This window comes from Marmota flaviventris, chromosome 1 (genome assembly GCF_047511675.1).
Source record: "Marmota flaviventris isolate mMarFla1 chromosome 1, mMarFla1.hap1, whole genome shotgun sequence".
NCBI lineage: Eukaryota > Metazoa > Chordata > Mammalia > Rodentia > Sciuridae > Marmota > Marmota flaviventris.
The window spans coordinates 149,043,037-149,063,640 of NC_092498.1; the positions used below are offsets into that span (position 1 = coordinate 149,043,037).

General features: G+C 59.9%; 1 protein-coding gene across 1 annotated transcript; it reads left to right on the forward strand.

Moving 5' to 3' along the window:
- The first annotated feature begins 3,667 nt into the window (after nt 1-3,667).
- On the forward strand, nt 3,668-5,738 carry Tmem119 (transmembrane protein 119). The gene has a single exon (XM_027923412.3). The coding sequence runs from the start codon at nt 3,674-3,676 to the stop codon at nt 4,511-4,513; it is 840 nt and encodes a 279-aa protein (XP_027779213.1). The 5' UTR covers nt 3,668-3,673; the 3' UTR covers nt 4,514-5,738.
- The last annotated feature ends 14,866 nt before the right edge of the window (nt 5,739-20,604 follow it).

Consider the following 20,604-nt stretch of genomic DNA (forward strand, 5'->3'; position numbering starts at 1 on the left):
GCGGTGGCCCGGTGGCCCGGTTGGGAGCCCTGGGGACTCCCCTGAGCGTCTGGGTTGTGTCTGGGCTGCGTGGCCGTGTCCTGTGTCCCCGCTGCTGTGCACCCCCTTTCCCTTCCAGGTGTCCCCTCTGCGGGGGTCCAGGTCCTTGTCCTCGGCTGGCCCCGGACGGAAGGGACTTGGTGCTTCAGCCCGAACCCCCCCCCCCAGGACCACTAATTGAAGCCAGGTTTCTGAGGGCCGCCCCTCCCCCTTGGCCACTGGCGTCTGGATGGGGGTGGGGTGGCAGCAGGCCCCTCGGCCTCAAGTCTCGGGGTCCCCAGGCCCAGGGCTGAGTTGGCAGCATCCGCACATCCGTGGCCACGAGTGGATCCCCTCGTTGTTTTAAAACAGCTAAGTCTGGGTGAGAGGATCCCCAAGTGGGGGGACCTGGACAGTCTTGTGGCACCCGCTTGCTGACACCTACTGAGTGACAAGCACTGCTAGGTCTTGTGCAGGGGGTGGCCCTTACCCCCACTGCATACGGGTGGAAACTAAACTGCAGCCCAGAGAGGTGATCTGCCTGGCCCCAGGTCACGCAGCTGGGCAGTGTCTCCTGGGTCTTCTGAGCTGCCTCTCTGTTCAGGGCTGTCCAGGTCTTGGCCCTGACTTGCTGTGCCACCCTGGGGAGGTCACTGCCAGAGCCTGGGCCCAGGTTTCCTCTTAGGTGAAAGGAGAGGCGTTGGGCCTGAGCCCGGCTCCTAACGGCCTGAGATTCTGAGCCCCCAACAAGCAGGACCCATGAGGGTAGGCCCAGGTTCCCAGGAGATGAGGGGCAGCTGGTGGGCAGAGCCCATTTCAGAGCCGTCTGGGCCAGTTCTTCCATTCCACAGACCAGAAATCAAGGCCCAGAGAGGGCAGGGGACCCACCCAGGGTCACACAGTCCTCTCCTGCAGAGCTGCTGGCTTCACACTTTGCTGTCCCCTTTATTAGAGAGCTGGGAGAAGTTGAGGTGGACACTGAGAGCCCGAGTCCCCAGCCTTTGAGAGCCAGGGATAGTTTTGTGGCCTCCCTCCTCGTCCTCTGCGCCTAGCTCCAAGGCCCAGGGGTGGGGTGGGGTGGGGGGAAGCCAGCCTTTCCTCTGTCTGGCTGCTGCCTGTGTGCGCATGTGCATGCGCGTGAATGTGCGTCTGTGTCTTTGGTTCTGCATTCCTCTGTGGCCACAGCTGAGGAAATCTCACTTAATGGTGTTAAAAACAAAAGTTGGGTCTTTTCCTGCGTGGCAGAGACCCTGAGCAAATGCCCGCATCAGGAGAGGACAGTCCTGTGTAGGCAGGAGAAGGGGAAGTGCCGGCTGCTCCTGGAGCACTCTACTCCTGAATTCCACCTTTCCTGGGTGAGCAGCCATCCAGGGCCAGGTGCTGTAAGAATGTTCTCTCACCCGTCCTGACAGCTCTGTGAGGCTCCACCCATTTACAGATGGGGAGAGCGAGGCCAGAGGCTGGACACCACAGAGCCAGATGGCCACCCCTGACCAGCAGGTTTCCCAACTGATGTCCTCGGCCTCAGTTAGGGGCTGCCTGGGGATTTCCTGGGTGCTCAGCCACCTGTGGTCACAGCACCCTCTGCAGCGAGAAGCTGGGCACCTTTAAAAGTCTCTCCTTTTAAAGGGGCTTGAGGGAAGTGGGAGGGAGGGACGGGGCTGCTAGGACGAAGACCCTCCAGCTCAGGGGCCTGGAGGGACCTCCGCTGGCCAGCGCAGGGAGGGGGGGCTCCTGGTGACCTGCTGAGCAGCTCCACTCCTCAGCCCGGTTGGGAAGTGACACTTCCCAGGTAGGTTCCTGGGGCAGAGTGGGTGTGCGGGGCTCCAGGGTGGGACAGAGGAAGGTCCAAATCCCAGCCCCAACACTGTGTGACCCTGGGTGGGTCTCTGTGTCCTGGGGCAGGTCATTGTTCCGCTGGAACCCAGTGATGTGGCTTCTGTAGGCTGGATTTGAGACCACCAGCTGTTTTACAGGGGCCCTGAGGTCGGTTGGGTCGTGGCTAGGGTCAGAGTTTTTGCGGGAGGCCCCGCTCCATCCCCGGCACTGCAGGGAAAAAAAAAAAGAGAGTGGTTTTGCTTTTTTTAATAACCGGAATTATTAGCATTAGCATTATTTATTGCATTATTATTTATGCCATCTGAGCTGGTTTGACCAGATTTATGTCAGGGCCGAGGCCTGGGTATCCTTGGGTCCTCCCGCTGTGGATTCAACCAACCGCAGATGGAAAATATCAAAACAAAACCAAAAACCCCAACAAACACCAACACAGCGATTTAAAACAATCCAGTCTATGTAGATGGCATTCCCAGGGGCTCAGGGACCGTCAGTCGTGGGGGATTCTAAAGGGTGTGGGAGCACTGTGTCCCCTTGTGGAAGGGACTTGGGTGCACTACGTGGTTTTGGTGTCTGTGGGACAGCAGTCCTGGGACTAAGCCCCCGGGGATACTGGGGGACTGTGACCCAGCCTCCTCCCTACCTCATCTCCTGAATTCGCAGTCCCCTAGGGGCAGGCAGGGTCCCTTGCTTTAACAATGGCTGATCTGGAAATGTGACCTGCAGCCAGGCTGCCCCCCACCAGCCCCAGGAGCTTGCTGTGTGGGCTCAGGTCCGCCCCTCACCCTCTCTGGGCCTCTTTCTCCCAAGAGAGGCCCTCAGATGGGATCTCGGCCTCGCTGCCCACTGGTGGGAAGGCCTGGGGTCTCGGGTTTGCCTGAGCCAGGCCCCGCTCACAGGGGCTGGGAGTCTTGCTCTAGGAAGCGGCCCCTCCGCGGCTCGGCATGAGGAATGCATTAATCAGTCGGGCTGTCTGGCCGAGGGGTCTGGGGGTTCAGCCGGGAGCAGCAGTGGGAGGGAGGCCCGCTCATCTGGTTCCCATCTAGTGGTGGCCCGGGCGGGCGGGGCTCCAGCTTTGTCTCAGGCCCCGGGGGTCCCCCAGGGCCCTCCAGCCCTGCTGGAGCCTCTGGTGAGGGGCAGTGGGTGACCCAGCGTCCAGCCTCCTGCAGGGCTTAGAGACCCAGAGGCTTCCAAGCAGAACCTTCTAGAGAAGGAGGAGGAGCTGGGGCCGGAGGGTGAGGGAGACTCTGGCCGAGCTGCCAGCAAGAGGCTGCAGAGCCACTCTGCCCAGGGATGGGCCCCAGGGCACCCGGGTCCTGGGGGGCTGGGGGGGCCCTCGGCCCACCCCATCACTTCTCCTGCACGCCTGGATCCAAACCCCAGCTCTTTTGAACAAATCAGTTGATCCCTCTGGGCCTCAGTTTCCTCACCTGGGAAATGGGGATGACCATAAGTACCTCCCCCACTAGGACGCGGCAGGATCCTGTGAGAAGTTCCCTGGAAGTAACTTAGCAATAAGCACCCGGCACCTAGCCAGCCATGGAAGTGCAAGTTATTAATTCACCCATGTCGTTTGGTTGCCTTTATTGAGCACTTACTGTATACCAGATGTGGTGCTAACCCTGAGGAGGCTGCGGTCAAGAAGACTCAGCCCTGACCCCAGAAGGGCGTATCCCTCATGTGATCAGCCAGGTCCCTTGTGCAGTGGGGGTGCAGGCCCCGGGGAGGAAGGTGACTTGGGGGCCCTGCAGTCCCCAGGGCCTGGAGTCGCGCCCTGACCCCTTTCCTTCCTCCTTCCCCTGCAGGTCCCAGGGCCAACATGGCCTCCTCAGTGGCCCCCAGCCTCCTCCTGTGTCTGCTGCTGCTCCTGAGGCCGGTGCCCGCGGTGGCCCACTCGGTGTCCCTGTCGGCCGCCTTCCTGGAGGACGTGGCGGGCAGCGGGGAGGCCGAGGGCTCATCAGCCTCCTCCCCGAGCCTCCCTCCGCCCCCGGCCCCAGCCCCCAGCGCCACGTCTGCTGCGGGACCCCGGCCCACAGCCCGCGGGGCCCGGCCGCCTCCCGCCAGCCTCCTGGAGGGGATCGCGGACTTCTTCCGGCAGCACGCCATGCTGCTGGCCGTGGTGGGCTCGCTGACCTTCCTGCTCCTCTTCATCGTCTGCGCCGCGCTCATCACCCGCCAGAGGCACAAGGCCACCGCCTACTACCCCTCGTCCTTCCCCAGGAAGAAGTACGTGGACCAGAGCGACCGCGCCGGCGGCCCCCGCGCCTTCAGCGAGGTCCCCGACAGGGCCCCCGACGGCCGGCCCGAGGAGGCCCTGGACTCCTCCCAGCAGCTGCGGGCGGACATCCTGGCGGCCACCCAGAACCTCAAGTCCCCCGCCAGGGCGGCCCCGGGCAGCGGGGAGGGGGCCGGGCCGGGGGACAGCGAGCCCGGGGCGGAGGCCGGCAGCCTGCAGGTGGCCGCGGTGGCCCCGGAGGTCCCTGCAGAGAGGCCAGAGGCCCCCGCGGAGCCGCGCCCCGCCCAGGCCGAGGGGACCCTGGCAGCCAGCGAGGGCCCAGGGCAGCCCGAGGGGCCCTTCTCCCCCGCCCGGGAGGCCCCGGGGCCAGCAGGTCCCCCCGAAGGTCCCTGCGCGTGCAGCAGCGTCTCCCCCAGCGACTGAGTGTCCATGGAGGCTGGCCCTGGCCGTAGGACCGAGGTCACTTCTGTGGGCATCAAAGGCCGTCAGCCCCGAACGCTCCCCGATGCCCCTTCCTGGCCACCCCCAGTGCCGCCTGCACGCCCTGCCCTGCCCGAGGGCCGGGTGCTGACCCCTAGTCCCCCGGGAGGCTCACCAGGTCCTAGGTGCCACCCCGGGCTCTACCCAAAGCATAGTTCCTGGGGGACACGGAGGATGTGTGTGTCCCGTTAGGAGCCATGAGAACACAGCCCAGAGTTCAGCACCTTGGGTGGGGACCAGGTCCCAGGTCCCAGGTCCCAGGTGCCAGGTCCCAGGTCCCAGATCCCAGGTCCCAGGTCCCAGGTCCCCTACGGAGGAGCAACTGCTGCTTTCCTCCCAGGGTAGCAAAGAAGTAGAGGCCAAGGAGAAGCTTCTGGAGAGGCTGACGGGGCAGCAGGAAGCCCAGGGCTGGGAAAGGGGTACCCACCCGCCACTGAGCGGCGGAGGGGCCTGTCGTGGCACCTCCTCAGCCCTGAGCAATTTTAGCGTCCCTGCGGTGGCCGAGGTGGCCCTGAGAACCAGGCAACTCCTGGGAGGGAGCCCTGGGTCCATCAGGACAGCGCCTTAAGTGAGCGTTTCCCAAACAGGGTTCCCTGGGGTACTCCTTGGAAACGAGAGTTCAAGGTCAGACGCGTTGAGGAAACTCTGCCCCTGTCCCCCAGCCCCACCTGAGAGTCCCCGGGGTGAGCCCCACAGCACACGGCTCCTACGGGATTATTAAACTGGGTTTGGGGTTGGCCTTGACCTTGGCTTGGTCCCCACTTTTTTAAATAGCTACAGTGTCAAATCCTGTGGCACCCACCCTGGAAAGACTGTAATGTCCCCAAAGGTCCCCCCCGCCCCATTTCTAGTTGGTTCGTGGTTGGGACACAGGGTGTGGGGCCTTAGGTCCTCTGAAGAGTTGCCACGCAGTCTCAGCTGGGGGTCTCCCCTGTGGCGCTGCTGGGCTCTGGTCCCCGAGCCCCCTGCCAGACCCCCAGAGTGGCCTGGTCCCGACGCCCAGCCCGGAGCAGGCCCGCAGCCCCGCTCCCCGCGGCCTGGCAGCCTGTCCCTCAGCTCCCCCAGGGCCCTGCCCGGAGCCGGCTCTGTCCTGCCCGGGGCCCTGGGTCCCCTCCCTCGTCCCTGGCTCCGGCCTCTGCCTGGGGCCCCGGGTGCGAGGTGACGCACACCAGCTAATAAACCCTGATTCTGGCCTGAGTCGCGCTGGCTTTTTGGGGACCGGGTGACTCTGCCAGGCAGGGGCTGCTCACGGGCTGCGGGGAGTCGGGTGGGGACACGGCGGCAGGCCCCAGGGCTGGAGGCAGGTTGGGGTGGGAAAGGGAGAATGGGGTCCACGGGTGGGGGGACTCATGTCCCCTGAAGCGGAGCCGGGGCTGGGGACCCAGCTACTGTGCCTTGCTCTGTCGTGGGGACAGTCACCCACCATTTCCCCAGGACCAGGGAGCAGTCCTGGGAGCCTGGTGCCCTGCAGGGCTTGAGCCCTGGAGCGGGCCTCAGGGACCGGCCACCCTCGCCACGCCCTCTGCAGGCCCCTGGGCTGGACGCAGCCTGGCCCTGCAGCCGGCCTTGGCCTCTGGGTCCTTACCACAGGCTCCTTCCGCCCTGGGATGGCAAGGTCCTGTGGGGACTTGTGCCCCTGCCAGCTGGAATCCAGATGTGGCTGGTCCCCAGGGGGGCGGGTCAGGGAGGCTGAACCCTGTGCCCCGACCCCCGACCCCCGCAGCCATCAGGAGCGGCCTGGTTTGGGTTCTGTCACACACAGTGCCTTCTGTCTGCTCAGTGGGGACAGCTCTCCCTCTCACCCAGCCTAGCCCCAGCCGAGGACAGGGGCCAACCGCCTATGTGCGACCCAAGTACCTGTGTGCTGTGTGGCTCTGGCCAAGTGGCTCAGCGTCTCTGAACCTCGGGGGCTCCCTCCTTGTCCTTGCGCTCCTGTGGCGGGAGGGCATCGGCTTCCTTGTGACACACAGAAGCCAATGTTGGAGTCTTGGCTCCCCCATCTCTGGGCTTTTCTGGCCACTGTCCCTCCTGTCCTCTGACCCCTCACCAACGCCCCTTCCACCTTGGTCTAGATGTCCCCTTCCTTCCCTGACAGCCCCCAGCTGTCTTCCCCGTCCCTGGACTCTGATGATGTGGTCACCGTGACCAGGCTCTGTGGTGGGCCAGGTCCTGTTTTAAGCACTGGACGTCGGAACTCACCGAGGTTCTCAGCCCTCGAGCTGTGGTCCTTATTCCCCCTCCAGATGGGGACACTGGGGCCCAGAGTGGGGCCGTCGGATGCCCAGGTCACACAGCCAGGACGTGTCTGGGTTCACACTTGGGGGGGCAGCGGGCTCCGCTGCTGCTCGGTGCCCCTCTCACATCTGCAGGGTCACCCACCGGAGGCCTTTCTGGGTCCACATCTGGGGGGCATGAGCCCCCAGGGGGCTGGGAAGGGTGACTTGGCTGGTGGGTGTGGGCTGGGCTGTCCAGAGGCAGAGGGGGCTTGAGGGTAGGGGAGGTGGTGCCCCTGCTCTGGGGCCAGAGTCTGCCCGGGCTTGCCAAACCGCCCCTAGTCTGGAACTGGGCAAAGTCCACTAGGAGAGGGCCCTGGGATCTGTCCCCGTGCCTCCCTGGCACTCACCACAGAGCCCACCCACAGCCATGCCCAAGGGCTAAGGCTCCCCATGCCCCTGCAGAGACCCAAGCAACACCATTACCCTCATTTGTGGTGAGGAAACAGGCTCAGAGGGGTTCGGTGACTTGCCTGAGGTCACACAGCCCAGCAGAGATGGGATTTGAACCTGGGGCTGAGCCTACTGCCTCATCTTAGACCATGTCTGTGGAGGGGGTGGGATCTACAGTGTCCACTACATCCCATGGCGGTTCCTACTTCCTGTTTCCACCCTGGCTTGTCTCCCCTCCCTCAGGGTGACCACTGTGCCTCGTTGGGACCCTGGTTCTCATTCATACAGGTTTGGAGTCATCGAATCGTCTCCAGTTGGGCTTAATTAACCCCTGGGTTCTGAGGTGGCCCAGGAGAAAGGAGCGTTCATCGACTGTTCACCAAGCACACATTTAATGAGCACCTACTATGTGCCAGATGTGGAGGACGCATTGCAAGCAGACCCAAGGCTGTGTGCTGGGGCAGGGGATGACAGAGAGTCCAAGAATCGTCCAGAGGCCACCGCGTGGTCGGTGACAGGAGTAAATGCCATTTATAGGTTGCCAGTGCTCAACAGAGTGGTCCGCACTGCTTCAGCGAGAGGCGCCCCACACACCACAACGTGCACGGTCCCCAGTGTATGAGCTGGTGATCTGGGGACGCGGCTCGGTTGGCAGAGCACTTGCCTCCCATGCACAAGGCCCTGGGCTCAACCCCAGCACCACCGAACAAAGAACCCAGACCCCAAACCGTCACCACGAGATGACCAACATACCTGAGGGTTCCCAGCGTTTCTTGGGAACCCTCCTCACTCTTCCACCCGCCCGCCTCCCTCCCAACCTCCCTCCTCCAACCTCCCTCCCAAGCCCCCACAATCTTTTCTTTTTTAAATATTTATTTTTTGTAGTTGTACACAATAACTTTTATTTATTTTTATGTGGTGCTGAGGATCAAACCCAGGGGTGCTTAACCACTGAGCCCTTTTAAATATCTTATTTTTAAAAATGTTGTATTTAGAGACAGAGTCTCGCCGAGTTGCTTAGGGCCTCACTAAGTTGCTGAGGCTGGCTTTGAACTCACAATCTTCCTGCCTCAGCCTCCTGAGCTGCTGGGATTATAGGGGTGTGCCACTGTGCCCTGATTTACTTCTATTCTTTGGGTTTTTAGATAAATGGAGGCAAACAGCATGTACGCATTTTTTTTTTCTGGCTTCTCTCACTCCACATACATATTTTGGTATTTATTTTTGTTCTCATATGCATCAGTATCTCACTCCCTTTTCATTGCTGAGTACTATTCCACTGTGTGATTACTATGATTTTGTTCACCTTAATGAACATTTGGGTGGCTCCCACTTTGGGGCTATTGAAAACAAACCTGCTATTAACTATTGGCGTTGTTTTGTTTCTTCCTCGCATAGTCCTTTTTTTTTTTTTTCTTTAAAAGGGGCTGGGGATGAGTCAGGCATGGTGGCACACACCTGTCATCCCAGCTACTTGGGAGGCTGAGGCAGGAGGATTGCATCTTCAAAGCCAGCCTCAGCAACAGCAAGGCCCTAAGCAACTCAGTGAGACTCTAGATAAACCATAAGAAAATGGCTGGGATGTGGCTCAGTGGTTAAGGGCCCTGGGTTCAATCCCTGGTTAAAAAATAAATAAATAAAAGTGCTGGGGATGGAACCCGGGGTCTCACACACGCCAGGCAGGCGCTATCCCTGAGCTGCGCCCTTGGCCCCCCACGACCTTGTAAATGAGATGGTCTGTATTCAGCCCATTTTATGGGAGGGGGAAATGGAGATTCAGAGAGGTAAAGTAATCTGTCCAAGGTCACCGAGCCTCACCGGGCTCCTCTGCAGGCGCTGCTGAGCGGGAGACCCTGATGTAGACCACACGTTAGTTCATATTGGGCATCTGGGGCCAGCCGGGAGCTGGGCCAGGCGGAGCCAGGCAGGGGGGTCCCTGGTGGGCCATCTTGACCTGCCCCTGGCTCTGTCTGGCTTAGGGGTGAGGCTGGGGCCTCCTGGGTGGGGCAGGGATTTTCTCGGGTTTTCGGGAGTCCCCTGCTGCTCAGAAATAGCAGGGAGGATTGGCATTGGCGCCGGCGCCGGGTGGCGGGGTGGGGGGGCCATCACAGCTGCCCCCTGCCCAGGGCCCAGGATTCATGGTGGCAGCTGCAGGGTCCAAAATAGGCTGTTATAACCCTCCAGGGCGGGGACGGCCACCCGCACAGGAGCCACCCTCAGGCAGTTGGGGGGCAGGGCTTGGGGGCGGCCACCTGCGCTTTCTCCTAGGATTTGAGGAGCCGGGGCCGCAGGGGAGGACAGACTGGGGACAGAGGAAGGAAAGAGGAAACTATGGAGGACCCAGCCACCGCCCTTGGCCGCCTCTTCAGGCCCTCCACGGAACGCATGAGGCTCCGATGTGTGAATCCACCTCACAGGTGCGCGGCCTGGTGGTGAGGAGTGTAGACCTCCATGACCCGGGTTTGAATCCCCCAGCTGTGTGACCTTGGGCAACTCACTTAACCTCTCTGGGCCTGGGTTTCCTCCTCCGTGAAATGGGAATGGTGGTGGCACCTACCATGAACGGTTGGTGGGTGTCGAATTCATTCACTCGGAGGGCTGGGAACGGGCGCTCCCTGTGGGTGTGCCACCAACCCCAGCTGGCACGTGCAGCATCCGTGGAAGGGGACGAGGACGCCTCTGTCTCTCAGGCCGGGTCCTCGAGCGACATCTCCAGGCCGAGTTCAGAAGTTTCAGGGTCAGGAGACCAGTGAGTCTCAGAACTCTGGAGTGTTTCCTGGGGTCAGAGCAGAGCGCCTGGGACACAGAGGTGACATCTGAACAGTGCCCACAGCCAGGAGACCCCCCAGGGGTGGGGGACGCCCCCCGAGAGGCGAGACAGCCTTGTGCCACTCTCCAGATGGTGACCAGGGTCCTCGGATCTGGACCCCCCTCCGCAGGGGGCTTAGTGACTAGTGGGGTCAGAGGTCGGGGTCAGGGGTCAGATCACATCTCAGCTGCTCCTTGGTTCCCCTGGGCTGTGGTGACCGTAACCAGGACGTAGAGGGTGACCGGGTCCGCGTGGCTGGGGACGGGGTCAGGGAGCCCAGAGGCCAGGGCTGCTCTGGGCAGCAAGGGCTGGGCTGATCTCCAGGGGACCTTGATGTGCCCGTCCACCTGGACGGGCCCTGGGTGGGAACACCCTCCGGGCATGGTGGCGGGAGAGCGTCTGCCGCGGGGCCCAGGGACTGGGTTCAAATCCCGAGTTGGAATCCCCGTCCAGGCTGTGTGGCCTCAGGCAGCTTCTGCCCCTCTCAGAGCCTCAGCACCTCACCTCGGACACCACGCAGGTGCGGCCGGGGGACAGTGCTCCGGGAGCCCCGTGGCTTATCTTTGAAGAGCTGCTGCTGAGGGTTTGCTGTCAGGGATTCGCTGCTCCTCCAGACCCTGCTGGTCAGATCCTAGTCAGAACCGGGCACCCAGTAAGTGCTCAATAAATGCTGAGAAGGGAGCCCAAAGCTCCCTGCAAGGCTAGGCCCTTCGATGAGAGGGGAGGGGAAATGTGACCCTGGGGGCATGTGACACCCCGTCTGCACCTGCCAGGTGAGCTGATGACATGAGAGTCTCCAGGGAACCCCCTCTGCCCTCCGAGTCTCCCCTCAGTGTCTGACTCTCACCATGAGGGGGTCAAGCTTCTTGAGCACCGCTGTGTACCAGGCACAGCACTAAGTGGTTTCTTTACGTGGGTTCCTCGCAAGGCCGGGGGGAGGAACTGATATGACCCCCCTGCTTCAAGGAGAGACTTAGAGAAGCTCAGAGAGGTCAACTGACTTGCCCCAGGTCACACAGCCAGAAAGTATCTGAGCTGAGCTTTGACCTCCTGGGCTGTTGGACTCTGTGGCCAGTGCCCCACCCTGGCTGTGCCCCCCTCCAGAAAACAAACACATGCAGAGTGCACGGGGGGGGGGGGGGGGGAAGGGACCCAAGGCCAGAGCATCCGGACTTCCCCAGGGCCCCACGGCTCAGCTGGGGACAGCCGGTGTCTCACAGCTGCTGGTGCAGCGTCTGTCCCGGAGGTCTGCAGGAGGAAGGGAGCAGAGAGGCCCTGACCACAGCCGGCTGCCGGCCGGGCCCTTCCTGTCTGCCTACTCAGCCCGCAGCCCCCGGGAGAGGCTCCCCGGGTCCCAGCCCTGCCCAGCCACCTGCGGGAGGGGAGGCCTGCGTGGCCGTCCTGGGCTGGACTCCCGTTGCCCTTTCTCCTGAGCTCCTGTGGGAGATGCTGGGCTCCGGGTCTGGAGTCCCGCAGGCTGGGATGCTCCAGAGACATGGAGGGGGGGCCCCTGGGCAGTCTCTGGCTCTGCGCTGGGAGCACGGGGAGGTCTGGCTTGGTCTTGGCCTCTTCCCCGCTGGGCCACCTGGGGCAGGCTGCTTGCCCTTTCTGGGCCTCGCTTGCGTCTCTGACAAAATCCTCTGGCCCCCTTTGTCCATTATCCAATGGTCCTACCTTCCCAGGAAGTCCTTTTGTCTGTCTGACCTGAGTCAAGCACAGTGGACCCCAGGGCCAATTCCCACAGCTTGGGCAGACGCTGGTCAGAGTTGGTTGGAAACACTCGGAGTCCTTCCTGAGAGACTCTCCCAACAGGAGGCTGCCTCCAGCCTGATTCTTCACACTGTCAGACCTGGGTAGATTTAGAGGGTACTAAGGTGGCCTCTGCCAATGTCATTGTCCTTGGTTTTTTTTTTTTTTTGTACTGGGGGTTGAACTCGGGGCACTGACCACTGAGCCCTGTCCCCAGCCCTACTTTGCATTTTATTTAGAGTCAGGGTCTCACTGAGTTGCTTGGTGCCTTGCCTTTGCTGAGGCTGGCTTTGAACTCCATCCTCCTGCCTCAGCCTCCCGAGTCTCTGGGGTGACAGGCGTGTGCCACCGTGCCTGGCTATTCTTGCTTTGTTTTGAATTTCTTTCTGTGGTTCAGATGGACAGATGCCTTTATTTATTTTTACCCGCGCTGAGGACTAACCCAGTGCCTCGGGCATGCTGAGCAGTGCTCTGCCACTGAGCCGCAGCCCAGCCCCTGTCCCTGCTTTTTGATCCAGGATTCTTTTTTCCTTTCTGGAAGGAGCCGATGGCAATACCTGTGTGTGGGCGTCAAGTGGACGGAGAAGGATGTTGCTGTCAGGGTTATTTAGAATAAGAGGAGCACAGGAAACCGCTCTGCGCTTGGTGTGGGGTGTTAAAGGAACAGTGGGCCCACAGGAAGCTCAGGGCTTTGACCCTTGAATAAGGAGATTCAGAGAGAATTTGTTTGGGGTTAAGGGTCTGGAAGAGAAATACACTGATAGTTCACAGTTTTCTCCTCCTCCTCCCCCCTTCTCTTTCTCCTTCTTTTTCCAGGGCTTGAACTCAGGGATGCTTAACCCCTGAGCCCCACCCCCAGCCCTATTTTGTATTTTATTTACAGCAGGGTCTCGCTGAGTTGTTTAGGGCCTCGCTAAGTTGCTGAGGCTGGCTTTGAACTTGGGATCCTCCTGCCTCAGCCTCCCACACAATCCACTTTTCACATCAATGATCTCATGTGAAAAATTGCTGTAAGCCAGGTGCGGTGGTGCCCGGTCATCCCAGCGGCTCGGGAGGCTGAGGCAGGAGGATCGAGAGTTCAAAGCCAGCCTCAGCAACTTAGCGAGGACCTCAGCCAGTCAGCTACACTATGCTCCAAACAAAATATTAAAAGAGGCTGGGGATGCGGCTCAGTGGTAAAGCACCCCGGGGTTCAATCCCCAGCACCCCCAAAAGAAAAATCTGCGAAGTTGATTCCATCAGTTTCATGCGGCCAGCGAGGAACCGGTGATCGCTCAGCACGTTCTTGCTGAACACAGCGAACGAAGGGAGGCCAGGCGACTAGCCCAAGGTGACTAGCCCAGCAGGGCTGGGGTGTGGGGAGGAGGTCTCAGGTGCTCGGTGTGGGGCAGCTCCGCCTCCTTGTGGGCGGGGTCTGTCTTACCGAGGGGCGGAGCCGCAAGCTCCACCCCGCGGCCTTGGAGCGCTCAGGAGGTGTTAGCACGTGGCCTTTGGGGGTCCCCGGCAGGGAGCCGGTTGGGGTCCCTCGGGGTCAGGTGCGGCAGCCAGGGCAGGGTGTGCTCACCGAGGAGGCCGCAGGTGGCAGAGCGCAGGTCCCTCTGCCCTCGCCTGGTGGCACCCCTCGGAGTCCTGCCCGGGGCGTGGCCAGGTCGCGGGGGACCGCCCGGCGCGTCGGAGGTGCTGTCAGGTGACTGGGCGCGGTGGTCACCAGCTCCACCCCCGGCCCGGTGAGCGCTCTCTGCCATCCTCGCTCGTCTTCCGGCGGCGCTGCGCGTGGGCTGCTGGCGACACGGGGCCTTTGGTCTCCCGTGAATCCCGTGGCCTTCCGGAGCCCGTCTGGGGTGGCGAGTCCTGAAGCGGCAGCGCCCTCCGCTCGGACTGGGCCCTCCCGTGCACGCGGAATGGAAGCAGAGCGTCTCCCCAGGGAGGGCGGGAGGCCACCCAGGTGGGGACAGGGCCCAGGAGCAGGGTTTGCAGACCGCGGGTCTAGTCCTGTCACTCAAGGTGTCCAGTGCCTAATGAAACAGAGGCGTCCAGGAAGGTGGTCGCCGGGAAGTGCTGCAGCCGGGTCGCCCGACTCTTCACCCAAAGAGAACCCGCAGGTGGCTTCACCGCCTCCGTGCGCCTCACCTAGTGTATGTGGGACTCGTGGGCAATTGCCAGAGGCCTGACTGGATATGGAGAGTTGGCCGGTGGTGGGATGGTGCAGGTGGTGGTGATGACGGTGGTTATGATGGTAGGGAAGGCAACAGCAATGAAGGAGGTGATAGTAGTGGAAAAGTGATGGAGGTGATGGTGATGATGGCGATGGAGGGGATGATGGAGGAGGTGAAATCCCACACTCTGGTGATGGTGGAGGTGGAGGTGACAGTGGTGGTGGAGATGACAGTGGTGGTTGAAGGGATCATGGTGGAGGTGACAGTAGTGGAGGTAGGTGATGGTGATGGAGAGGACAACCCTGCACTGTGGTGATGTTGGAGGTGACAGTGGAAGAGGTGACAACCCTGCACTGTAGTGCACTGTGGTGATGATAGAGGTGACAGTAGAGGAAGTGACAACCCTGCACTATAATGCACTGTCGTGATGGTGGAGGTGACAATGGTGGAGGAGGTGAAGGTGGAGGAGGTGATGATGGTGGAGGTGAAGGTGGTGGAGGTGATGGTGGTGAAGGTGACAACGGAGGAGGTGGCAGTGGAGGAGGTGATATGATGGAGGTGACGGTGGTGGAGGTGACAGTGGAGGAGGTGATGGTGGCGGAGGTGATAGTGGAGGAGGTGACTGTGGAGGAGGTGATGGTGGTAGAGGTGACGGTGGTGGAGGTGATGTGGTGGAGGTGATATGGTGGAGGTGATGTGGTGGAGGTGACGGTGGAAGAGGTGATGGTGGCAGAGGTGATCGTGGTACTCGTGGAAGGTGAAGGTCATGGAGGTCTTCCTGGTGGTGCTGGCTCATCAGCATCCTTGATCCTCATATTAATGAGAATATTTCCAAGGTTTTGTCCAGGGCAGGATGTTTGCTGGGGTTTTCTGGTAAAGGTCCTCATCAAGTTAAGGAAACCTCTTTCTGTTCTGAGGTCGCCAGGACTCTGTGTCACCCACGGGCTCTGGAGTTTCTCCACTGCTTTCCAGGATCCACTAGAATGGAACCGCTCAGGCCGCAGCATGGACCCTCCCCTGCCGGCGGCTCCCTCCCTCCCTGAGATGCAGACACGGCGGCCTGGAGCCGGGCAGAGCAGGCTGCGTGGCATCAAGTAAAGCCATCTCCCTTTCTGTGCTGGGTCAGCACTTTTGCGGGCAGTCTTCTGCTGCTGTTTCCGGTCCTAACCCAGGGGGACACGGCTTCCCCCAGTTGTTCCAGACAGAGCCAGAGACATTCTGAGGTTGGGTTAAAATGCTGGTGGCGGACAGTCAGGAAGGACCTTGAAGCCTCACATTCCTCCAGGACGCAGGGTGGGGTGGAGGGCGCAGTGTGCGGTGGGGGAGGGGTTTTCTGAGGGGTTGGCTTGGGCCAGGGGAGAAGGGCTGGCTGCAGGCAGCCTCGGCAGAGATGAATCATGGTCTGGCTTCAGGGTCTGGCGTGGCCTGTGGCTGGCCACAGTGGGAGGTCCCCAAGCCTGTGGAATCTTTTTGTTTGAGCTGGAAGGCAGAGGGCTCAGGCTCCCAGGCTCCCGGGGTCCAAGTGCCTCGTTCTGCAGACAACTGCAAGTGACAGGGAGAGGAGTGGCCCAGGGGCTGCGAAGGGGTCTCTTGCCTCTGTGCCGCCAAAGGCCCTGAGAGCCTATGGCAAGCAGGACCCCCCTGCAGAGGGAGGCTCCTCTGTTTTTATCCTGTGTCCCCACTACATCACGCTTCAGAGACACCTAGTGTCGATGGCTCAGATGTGCTCTCCCAGAGAGCTATATCCAGAGTGACATGCATGTGAAGTAAACGCCTAGTGACCGGTGTCTCACCTTGGCTGAGGTGACCCTGAAACCTGTCTGGGAGATGACATTTAGGTGAGACCCAGTTGGAGGGGGCAGCCTTGTGAAGCTCTGGGGAAGAGGATTCTAGAGTGTGTGAAAAGCAAGTGCAAAGGCCCTGAGGTAGGAATGAGCCGGGTGAGTCTGAGGGACAGCAGAGAGGCTGGTGGGACAGGTATGGGCTGAGTGAGCCCAGAGGTGGGCAGAGCCCGGATTAGGTCAGACCTTGGAGGCCAGAGAGACAGATTGGGATGGAGATGGAAGCTGTTGCTCAGTGTAAGGGGCCAACCCTGTTCCTGACTTCTCCCTTTGCCCTGTGGCCAGGGCTTGTCCTGTGGAGGGGTGAGCATTTAGTAAGCACCTACTGTGTACCTGGTTGCCCTGGGCACTTTCTCCATGGGATCTCATTTGAATCTGACAAGAAAACCCTGGGGTTTTCCAAACAAGAGGACAAATGAGAGGCCCTCGTCCCTCAGAGCAGCCTCCCTGCGCCGCGCTCTCCCTTGAGCTCAGTGCTGGATGGCGCAGGCCCTTGTTTTAGCTCCCTTGAGAGCAGAGTGGGAAAGGTCGAAGGAGATGTGGATGCGGCGGCTGCCCAAGCGCCTCTGCCAGGAAGCTGGGCCACGCCGTCCGAGTGGATGCGCACCCTCTGGGTGGGGACTGTCCCCAGGGGCCTGCTGCTGTGGGAAAGTGAGCAAGATTCTGGGGCCGAAGGGCCAAGGGCACAGTGGGAGGCGCCCCCGTAAAGCCCTCTGGCCCGAGACAGCGCGCCCCGGGATGCCTGGGATTCCGGGATCTGCTCGCCGTGGACAGCGTTGCCCTGGCTCCTCCGCGGGACGCTGCGAATCTGTGGGAAAAGGGCGAGAAGATACGGTCCTGAACCCAAGGGGGTGTGCTTTACAGATGGTGAGGGACGAGGTGCCTGCAGGGAGGGGAGTCAATTTTCCAGCTCCTCATCTGGTCGGCTGAGACCTCTGTCGGGCTGTGGTGCCACTCCCCCTCTGCCCAGCCCTGCTGTTTTAGCCCCTTCCACAGACGGGGTGTCAGCGCACCCTTGAGGGGACGCCCTGCCTGCTGACCATCTCAGGAGTGGCCTCCTGGGGAAGTCCATCTGTGACGGTCATGATGATCATGACAGTGATATGATGGTGATGGTGATGGTGATGATGGTGATTGTGGTGATGGTGGTGATAGTGGTAATGGTGGTGATGGTAATGGTAGCAGTGGTGATGATGATGATGGTGGTGGTGATTGTGGTGCTGGTGGTGTTGGTGATGATGGTGGTGGTGGTGATGGTGATGGTGATGGTGGTGATGGTGGTAATGATGGTGGTAATGATGGTGATGGTGGTGGTGATGGTGGTGGTGGTGGTGACGATGGTGAAGATGGTGGTGATGGTGATGGTGGTGGTGATGGTGGAGATGGTGATGGTGGTGGTGGTGATGGTGATGGTGGTGGTTATGGTGATGGTGGTGGTGATGGTGGTGGTTATGGTGGTGATGGTGGTGGTGATGGTGGTGGTTATGGTGGTGATGGTGGTGATGGTGGTAATGGTAATGATGGTGGTGGTGTTGATGGTAACTGGATCACGTGGCTGCCATGGTAAAATCCCAGACCCTGTGGCTTACACAATAGAGATTTACTTTCTCACAGTTTTGGAAGTTGGAAGTTCAAGGTCAAGGTTCCTGCAGGCTCCATTTCTGATGAGGCTCTTTCCTGGGTGTCGCTGGCTGCGTGGTCCCACTTGGCCTCCTATGAGTGTGTCTGAGAGGCGCTGCAGTCCTGTTGGATCTGAGTCACTCTTATCTCACCTTCATCACCTCCCACGGACCCTGTTTCTAAACCCGGCTGCATTGTGGGTTACAGAGCTGACACGTGGATTTTGGGGGAACACAGTACATGACAGTGACCGATGACAACAATGACAGCTGCAACATGTTGACGATGACTGTGGCAATGAGGATGGTGGTGACACTGACGGTGACGATGATCAAGGTGGTGGCCGTGGAGGTAGTGACAGCTGATGTGTGTCCTGTGCTCCCTTCCTGGGGTAATCAGCGAATCCTCACAGCCACCCTGTGACTGGGCAGTGGGTATTCCCTTGAGTTTTCACAGGGGGTGGCTGTGACTCAGGAGGTCCGTACCTGCCTAAGTGCCTGTGTGGACAGATGGCTGCAGAGCCGGGACCAGAATTGGAGCCCCAGGTCTGCTTCCCAAGTTGTTTCCCAAAGTCCTGTGGTCCTACTTGAAGGGATCTGTGACCTGGGGCTGGAGAGCGGGTTGTATCTGGGCAAGGGCGGGTCCAGCCCAGTGTCCCCAGAGGGCTTCCTTAGACCACTGGCCAGAGACCCTCGGGCAGGAGGGGAGGTGCTGGACCTGCTCTGCACCCTGGCCCCAGGGCGGTGGGCTGCTCTCCCTTGGGGGCCTTTTGGGGGCCTTCTGGGAGTTGAGTTTTGCTGAAATGTGACCAGAGTTTTCATCTCCAAAGAGATAGCCTGGTGATAGCCTGGGTCCGGGGCCTGACTGCACCCTGTGGATACATGCTTGTCACGCCCTGAGTGACAGAAGTCACCTTAGCATGTCTCCTGCATGGGGGCAGCAGGCCAAGGTTTTGTGTGACTTTGGAGACCTTACCGGGAACACTGGTTCCATGCTAAAGACACCCACTGTTGGAAACCTCGTGGTGATAGTATTTAAAAATAGTAATAAAGATGATGGACACAGTGGAGGTCACTGTCACCACTAGTCACCATCTGTAACGGCAGGACTCCTGCCAGGGCTCACAGTAATAGTGAGGGACAGCAGGGATGACAGGGACATACCCAGCCCAGGGTGTGGGCTCTGGATCTGCAGCCTTGGGCTAGAACCCACCCCCACTGCTTCCTGACTGTGTGACCTTGATCTTGGACACAGTGCTCAGCACCTGAGTTTCTTGGGATACTTGTAGCCTCTAGGGTTTCCGCAAAGAGGAAATGAGGTGGTCTATATAAAGCACCCAGCAGGCCTGCAGTGCCACCCATGATAATGGCAGCCGCCATAGGACAATGAACTCTTTTGATGGGCACGTGCTGTATCCGCATTATCTCATCTAATAGTCGACTCCACCAGAGTAGGAGTGACTTCTGTCAGTCATACTTACCACCAGAAGGCTAAGTCTCTGGTTCAAGGTCACAGTGGCAGCTGGCCTCTGGTCCAGTACTCCACACTCACTGCCCAGCTGTTGCCTCTCTGTCGACATGGTTGTCTGGTGGGGGGAGGGTGGAGAAAGCAAGCACAGGCCACCCAGAGCCCCTGGTGGGGGATGTGCTCCACAGCTGTCTCCTGGGGGCGGGGTTAGAGCCCCTTTGCAGGGTCCCCTAACTCCACCAAGACACAGCCAGGGGTCTTCTCTCCTGTGTCCATCCTGTGAGGATGGACACAGCATCTGGGCTTTTGCCTCAAGTTCAGGGGCCTAAAAGGTCAACGAGTGGTGCCTTGTTTGCTTGGATTTTTAACCCACCATAGAGACAGGTGGCTTTCACAGGACAAGGGATTGAACTCAGGGGCACTCAGCCACGGAGCCCCATCCCAGCCCTATTTTATATTTTATTTAGAGACAGGGTCTCACTGAGTTGCTTAGGGCCTAAGTTGCTGAGGCGGCTTTGAACTTGCAAGATCCTGCCTCAGGCTCCGGAGCTGCTGGGATGGCAGGCGTGCGCCACTGTGCCTGGCTAAAACTGTACATTTTGATGTGGTTACAAGTGACCCAAATCCAGGAATAACCATCAGGAGAGTCTAGAGGAGAGAGGAGGGGGTCCTGGCTGTGGTGCCATATTTTGAAGCAGGTGGGAGGTAGATAGAGAGCTTTTGCCGGTGGCCCTCACCCATCACCTCCCTGCTGTGTGTCCTGAGCAAGTCATTTGGCCTCTCTGAGCCCGTTTTCCTACCGCCCCCCATGAGCCTGGGTGATGCCAGGGCCCAGGCCCCACCTCCAGAGCATGGTAGTCAGGCTCCTGGATGACTGAATCGCAGCCAGGGTGGGGCGAGGGCTGTGGTGCAGGCATAGAGCACAGGGCTCACTGTGTTGATGAGCAGAAGAGTCCCCCAGCTGCCCTGGGTGTCCGGCCAGGAGGGAGTGGGCAGAAGCTTGGGCTTTGGGCCACTCAGCCCAATCCAGCTGCTTGAGAGAGTTGGTTGACCTCTCTTTTTCATTAGTGCATTATGGTCACGGTAACAGTGGGATTCTTTTGACACACCCGTGTGCATGGAATATGATTTGCTGTTTCAGTCCTCTGTACTTCAACTTTCCCCCAACTGGCCACTTGAGCCAGTGTCCTTGTTTGAAGGAATGTCCACCTCAGAGGGTTAAAGAGCATTATTGCAGGGGGGTGCGTGCCTATGATCTCAACTTGAAGCCAGGTGTGGTGACGAGGTGCCTGTAATCCCAGTGACTCAGGAGGCTGAGGCAAGAGAATGGAAAGTTTGAGGTCAACATGGGCCACATAGTGAGACCCAGTCTCAAAAAGGGCTGGAGACGCGGCTCAGAGGTAGAGCACTCCTGGGTCCAGTCCCCTGTGCTTACGGAATCCCAGCTTGAGCTCAAGGAAAGGCACAGGATGCCCTTGTGTGGCTCAAAATAGACTTGTCTGGGAAAAGGGCCCTTTAGTGATACCAGTTAAAGGGATCACCCATTTCTTTGAGGTGCACCGCCATGTTGTAGGGGCTGGGCTGCTTCTGATGTGCAGATGCAGTTCTGATTTTTTGGAGATGTTACATGGAACACAGATGTCTCATTTTAAAACTCCTTATATGGGCTGGGTGCAGTGGTGCAGGCCTGTCATCCCAGCAGCTCAGGAGGCTGATGCAGGAAGAT

Excerpts from the sequence above, each read along its gene's own strand:
- Tmem119 (XM_027923412.3), top strand. The coding sequence starts at position 3,674 with ATGGCCTCCTCAGTGGCCCCCAGCCTCCTCCTGTGTCTGCTGCTGCTC.